At 52.9% G+C, this 6,562-nt stretch overlaps 1 protein-coding gene across 1 annotated transcript; it reads right to left on the reverse strand.

The window, feature by feature from the left end:
- Nucleotides 1-1,257: 1,257 nt before the first annotated feature.
- On the reverse strand, nt 1,258-5,799 carry IRX4 (iroquois homeobox 4). The gene is made up of 5 exons (XM_064150414.1): nt 5,755-5,799; nt 4,628-4,879; nt 3,896-4,002; nt 2,662-2,984; nt 1,258-2,471 (listed from the first exon to the last, which is right to left on the reverse strand). The coding sequence occupies exons 1-5, from the start codon at nt 5,797-5,799 to the stop codon at nt 1,717-1,719; spliced, it is 1,482 nt and encodes a 493-aa protein (XP_064006484.1). The 3' UTR covers nt 1,258-1,716.
- Between the last annotated feature and the right edge of the window lie 763 nt (nt 5,800-6,562).

The raw sequence follows: 6,562 nt of genomic DNA on the forward strand, positions 1-6,562 counted from the left end.
GATCTCGATAATATCATCCAAGAGAGCGAAAGTCAATACAATGACAGGAATATGACTGGATACAATCCAATTATGGCTGTTCGCAGAGAGGGGAAGGGCTTGATCTGATCTCCGCGCCCAGATTCCTTTATTCAGTCCTTGCACTAACAGGTCTCGCTAGAAACTTTGCGGGCTGCAGTATATTTTGGCTGGGTGCTGTCTCAGTTGCATTTATCCTTGGCCGAATATATGTGTGTGTATGTGTGTGTGTATAAATACACACACATATATATATTCTCCGAGTATGTATTTCCTGGAAGAGGGACTGGAGTGGGATGACCGAGGAGACCGAGAGGCAAGAAGGGCTCTTGTGCTTGTTCTGTGTCAACATGGTCCTTTGGACTCTTTTCGCCTTCCCCCTCAGCGCCTGGCGCCGCAGCTCAGAGGGTTTAGACCAGCCTGAGTAAAACGGAGTGTGTTAGTGCCTCGCAGTTTCTTTTCCAGCAGTTGTCCCTCTCTCCCGCTCCAGGGATCAGTAAAGTTTGTTCCCGTTCCGGGGAAGAAAATGAAATCTTTTAAACGCCAGTTCTCTAAGTGGTAAATTGTCTGCAAGTGCTCCTGAATCAGATGCCGAGAGCGCTCTTTCTCCCTCTCTCTTTTTGTTGGTTGCGCTCTATTTAATGTCAAAATGGTAAAGCATCTGTCCTGAAGTGCTGAAATATTCATGGAGGATCAGCGATTCTCCATACTAGCAAAGAAGCTGGAAAGCTACAGCGGTTCCTTAGAAGATCACATTTTCCATGTGAATCAATTGCTCCGCGCACGGAGGGGATGCCGCGGCCGAGTCCGGCCCTTTGGGGCCGACCTTCGGACGCCCGCACCTCAGGGGATTGAGAAGAGGGGGATGCTCCCTCCCCGCATCAGAGGGCAGCCAGCGGCCCCGCCGCCGACCCCCACCAGTTCGTGCGGCTCCGAGCCGCGGGGCCACGGTACAGCCAGGAGAGGAGTCAAGCATCCCACCGGCAGTCCGTTCTCCCGCTGCAGCGCTCCGCTCAGCCCCTTCTCTTCTCTCCCGGCAGCCTGTTGATAGTCTTTGGAATTACCGGGACCGGATCCAAAAGGAAAATGTGAAACCTAAAAGGTGTTTATTGGCACGATGCAAAACGCCACCACTTGTGTTACCTCTGAAACAGACAATTTATTGGAGTGAACATACCTTTTAACATATTCGCTTGCTTGCTTTGATTGCCTTTTTTTTTTTTTTTTTTTTTTTGGTCAGGATAAATTTGTGCAGTAGGTGTAAACTTAGTCGAAGTGCTGTTTGTGAATTATATGCTAACAAGGAAATCAGGAGGAAAATTTATCAAAAAGTCTTTATAACTAAAGTCGGCATGCCTTAAATTAAATCTGAATTAAAATTTCCCATTTGTAAACTTTTGGATGTAAACTTTTAAAGTAGGTCTACGCTATAGCACGTGCTTTTTGGACAGGGAATTAAATAACTTTCACGACGTTGATCCCTTAAAGTCGCAGCCAGAAGAAATTCTTCAGAACACCAATGAATAAAGTCTGTCCCTTGAATTGAGCAAACTGAACGTCAAATCCTCGTTTCTGTTGTGTTTATTGAAAAGGGGAAAAAAAAAAAGTTTTATATTTAAATTTAAACTCTCGCAAGTCTCTTTTCAGTTTATCTGACTTTTCAAGCATTAGAATGTCCTTTGCCCTTCGGTGGGCCTGTTACGAACAAAACATTTTGCTTCCTGATTTGGGAAACGCCAGAAACTCTTTGTCCGAGTCATGGTGGGCCAAGTTTGAGAGCTGCCCCTTGAGCATGTTGGCGCCGTTCCCCACCGCGCGTCCCAAGGCGCCCGTTTCCAGAATGGCTCCTTTGGTGGTAGCCCAGGAAACTGTCGTGTTGCTCAGGGCTTGGTTCAAAGTACTGTGTCTGAACAGCGGATCGTGAAAAACCCCGTCCACCCAGTTCCTAAGGTTGGTGACCGGCGAATCCTGGTGCCTGTCTATGACACTGACCGGGGCAGAGACGGCGGAGGAGGCCGAGCCCCCTTGCCGTTTCAGCATGCAGGAGGGGTACTCGGCCTGGTTGAGTGAAGTGGCTGTGTGCGCCAGGGACCAAATCCTGGGCTTCGCCTCCAGTAGCTGCTGCCCCTGCTGGAAGCACATTTTGGACTCGCAACTGCGCTGCTGCCGAGTACCGAGTAGGTCGGGGCCGCACTCCTCTGCCACCGTCTTCAGGCAGCTCCGCGCCCGCTCCGCAGCTGGTTCCTCCTCTTCCACGGCAGCGGCGGCCGCCGGAGGTGGCATCTTGGCAGGGGGCTCGGCGGCCCGTGGCGGCTGGGTGCCACCCGGGTGCGGGAGCGGGAGCGGGTGAGGATAGGGCCGCCTCAGCTCACACTCCGAGCTCTCCGACTCGGCTGCGTCCAAGTCCTCCAGGTCGCTGAGCTCCAGCTCCTTCTCCTCCTTGCCCGTGGGCTCTGCGGAGTGGGGGCGGGGGAAGGGACAGTAAAAACAAGACACACGGTCACTGGCAGCACCGCGCTGCCCCGCAGCCGCCCCCACGAGCAAGGCCCGCAGCCGCCCCCACGAGCGGGGACCACCCCGGGGGCGACCTGACGGCCAAGCCCCCGCGGCCGAAGCGCTAAATGCCTGTTTTTAGCAGGATACCCTCTGCTTTCCCGCTCTTCATCGCCTCTTCCTGCGAACCGTCCTCCTCCTCTTCCTCCTCTTCCTCGTAGGGCCGCTTTTCATCCGAGCACTTGTTCCGTGGGGGCCAGGTCATCTTGTTCTCCTTCTTGAGTCGTCGTCGGGCATTGGCGAACCAAGTGGAGACCTGGGTGAGGGTCATCTTGGTGATGATGGCCAGCATGATCTTCTCGCCCTTGGTAGGATAAGGGTTCTTGCGATGCTCCTGCAGCCAGGCCTTCAGTGTGCTGGTTGTCTCCCGGGTGGCATTTTTCCTCCGTGTTCCGCCGTCCATCGTGCCATACCTGCTGGCACAGGGGAGCACCTGCAGTGTGACACGGCACCCTCACCCTCCCCCGCAGACCGATGCAGGATCCCAGGGCCCTGGCACCACATGCTTGCCCTCGATATCCCCCAGGGGGTGGCTGACTGGACCAGAAAGGGGTACGATGGGTGAGGACAGTTCTTTCAGAGGGAGATCTGCCTCGGGTTCAACTGGCAACAGCATTGGGCTATCCAAATCCCTGCCATGCCATAGCTGTGGTAGTGCAAAGAGGGAAGAAAGTGCCTGACTTCACTGGTGGTCAAGTCAATGCCAACATTTTAAGCAGCAGGGAAATCTTAGCTGCTTGCAAACACACAGAAATTCCACTTTCTTGTTGTTTGATCAGGCCTCCCCAAACAGAATACATCTGGGTGACCCCAGGGTGTAACTGTTAATAGAAATATATTCCTTCTTGCTGCTTTTATTAGTGATCTCTCCTACCCTTTTGTTCCTGAAATTGTAGAAACCTAACGCAGATGACACTGGGCTGTGACTGAATATTTAATGCACATCCTCCAGGAAAGGTCACCAGCACCCAACAGGCCTCAGAGCTTGAAACAGTGAGTAAGTGGTTTTGCGCTTTTAAAAAAGCTAATAAACACAGCACAGATGCCCAGGCGCCTCAACCCGACTCCACAAGAAGAGATAACTGCTCCAGCGGAGGAGGACCGGACCCTCCACAATCCGTTCCGGGAGCAAGGGACCTCGTGTCTGCGAGTTTGTGTGTGAAGGACGTTTCGTGGGGAAGGGGCGGTGGCACTGCTGGGGCCGAGAGTAAAACATTGGGCGATGAGAAGGCAGGTCCGTGCCTCGGACTCTGCGGCGGGTCGGACGGGAAGCTGGGGTGGGGAGAGGGCCGTCGAGCGTGGCCGGTGGGGGGTGTGCGCTTACCTGTCGTACTGGTACTGGCTGAGAGTGTGATCGTAGGGGTAGTAGGCAGCCGCCGGGGCGATGCCCGCATGCGCAGACCCGCTCCCGTCCTTCGCCTCCAAACTGTTCTGCAAGAGATACCGCGCCACCGCCCTCAGCCCCCGCCGCGGGGACAGCTCCGACCCCCGCCCCGGCCCCGCCGCCCGGCTCCCCCGCGGATGGGGGGCGGGGGTTACACGACGGACCTTCCCAGAGGCCCCTTGGCAGCAGCGGCCAGCCAGATCAATAGAGACGTTAAAGCGCGTGTTATGGTGTCGGGGCGGAGGGTGGGGGGGAATGCAAAACGACCTGGCCGGGAAGAACACACTGTCTCCTTGCGAGACACGCACGGCCTGAGTTGCCCTAAACTACCCGCCCGGCCGGGCCCTCCACTCTCGACCGCCACCTCGTCAAGCGCGACTTTTAATTGCATTACCGTGAGAACCATGCCGGGCTTGAATATTTAATGACCGCGGGGCTGGACGCGCCGTGCTTCCGCCTCTGTGGACATGAGCGGGAGAGCGCGGGGGAGCGCCGTGCGGCTCGGGGGTTTGGGAGGAGGAAGGAAGCGTCCGGGGCTGTCCCCGTCTCAAAAGGGTCCTGCGGACCGGCCACTGCCTCACCGGGAAGAGTGCGGCTGCGGCGTGGAGGACTGGCGAACGGATGTTTCCCATGTGGCGGCGGGCGACCGGCGATGCCACCGGGGCGGCTTACCAAGGAGTAGAACGTGGGAGCCTCGGTGCCGTAGGTCACGTAGTTTCCATAGCCCTGGGGGCCAGCGTAGGGACCGCCGTAAACCCCCAGGGCGGCGGCGGAGTTGAGCTCGTGTCGGGCGGTAGCGAGCAGGCGGCTCTCGTACACCGGGCAGTACACGGGGGTCTGGGCGGAGGCGGCCGCCCCCGTCTCTGCCAGCGTCCGGCCGCTGGACTCGCAGCAGGTTGTCAAGGAGTTGGTACTCATGAGGAACTGGAGAAAAAGAGAGCGGCGCTGAGGGAGGGTGTAGGGGGGAACGGGACTACTACCCAAACAGCAACCAAGTTCGGTGTGGGTTTTTTATCAGATTGCATCTTTGGGATGTCGCCCCCTTCCCTCCTCTTCCCTATTTGATTTCAAGCGCTCCGGAGAAACGCAGAAGTGCAAGTAGTTGATCAGTTTTCTAAAACCCCACAACAACAAACAAACGCGCCTTGACTGCGGCTGTTTAATTCTCTGCAAGACCTCGTTTCAGCCCTTGGCATTTAAAAACTAACTTTTCTAGTGTGTTCTCACAAGACTGAGTTTACACTGGTTTTCTCCTCTTGCGACACAATGCTTCCCATCTGCGTTTTTAACCCTTTTTTTCTGAACCACTCATGCATATTTATTTTGACTGCAGCTTTCTAGCAGCCACGCACGCATGTGTTATTAACTTGCTGGTTGAGAATATCCCATTATGTTTCTACAGTCTGCACCTCGGTACTTTCATGTTTAACCGGTAAAGTGAATTTGATGAGAAATGAGGGCGAAGGGGGAAAAAAGGGGGAAAAAAAAAGCTCAGAGATGTGAAGAAAGCTAGTGGGGGTTGGGGGATCTCTTATCTCCGCTTCTTACCTCCCTCATCTTTGCAATCCTCCCCCACGCGACACTGTCACCCCTCAAACATCCTATATCTCTCATATTCCTTCCCGTTTGAAATATATGCTCGAGATAGAACTTGAGCATCTTGTAAAGATGCGGAACCAGCAGCCGATTTTTCCATTCTCACAAGAGAGAAAGGACCACGGCCGCTCGTAGCCCTGGACAGAAGTAGTCAATAAGGTCTGAAATTCAATCAATTAACGTTGGTAGGCAAAAAGTCTTACCTGGGGTGCAGAGGAGTAAGGGTAGCCAAACTGAGGATAGGACATGGTACAGAGGCTCCCAGTTATCTAGAAACAAGGCGAGACGTCTGGTCTGCACGCTATTGCAGCCTGGCTCTGCTCTATTGTACCAATTGATTGGTAACCACAGTTTCCTAGATGCTTATAGGACGAAGCAGAAAACAACATTTAATTTATTTACATAAAGACTTAAACTCTTTTTTTTTTTTAAACCAAATTAAAAATATGTATAGTGATGTTAGTACCTTCCCTTCTACAGCTACGAAACAGGAATAATTGTTACGTATGGGCTCCTAATCTGGCAAACGTGATGCAGAAATACATACTTTGCACTTAAAGAAAAATGAAGGGGAGAGAAAAGTGATACAAATACATGAGTTCAGAAGCACGCAGTTTTAAAAAAGCTAAGACTCTGACGTCATGCAAAACCCGTCCAAATTAACCTGTCTATAAGTTTAACCTTCATTTTCGGGACCCTTTCCCGTGGCATGGAAAAGAGACTTTCCAGCATCCCTTTCAGTCTGCCTAAAAGGAATGAAAGTTTGGAAAGCTCTCTGGCAGCACCTGCGCCTTCTTGCAACACTTTCTGCAGGGAAAGGAATGAATGGTTTTAATCTGCAGGATCAATGTTGTATCAGCTAAGATTTCCCCACCATCCTCCTTAGTCACTGAAAGGCTGGTAAGCACTTTTAATTAGAAATTAATTAATGAGCAGCTGCTTCTTCCCACCCCACAGTAATAATTAGTCTCAATTACAAACAAGACATATGAAGGGACACACGACTGAGTC

This window comes from Pogoniulus pusillus, chromosome 10 (genome assembly GCF_015220805.1).
Source record: "Pogoniulus pusillus isolate bPogPus1 chromosome 10, bPogPus1.pri, whole genome shotgun sequence".
NCBI lineage: Eukaryota > Metazoa > Chordata > Aves > Piciformes > Lybiidae > Pogoniulus > Pogoniulus pusillus.

Coding starts and splice junctions, on each gene's coding strand:
- IRX4 (XM_064150414.1), bottom strand. CDS start 5,799: ATGTCCTATCCTCAGTTTGGCTACCCTTACTCCTCTGCACCCCAG. Junction 2,985..3,895: donor AGCCAGTACCAGTACGACAG/GTAAGCGCACAC, acceptor CTGTGCCAGCAG/GTATGGCACGATGGACGGCG. Junction 2,472..2,661: donor GAAGAGCGGGAAAGCAGAGG/GTATCCTGCTAA, acceptor CCCACTCCGCAG/AGCCCACGGGCAAGGAGGAG.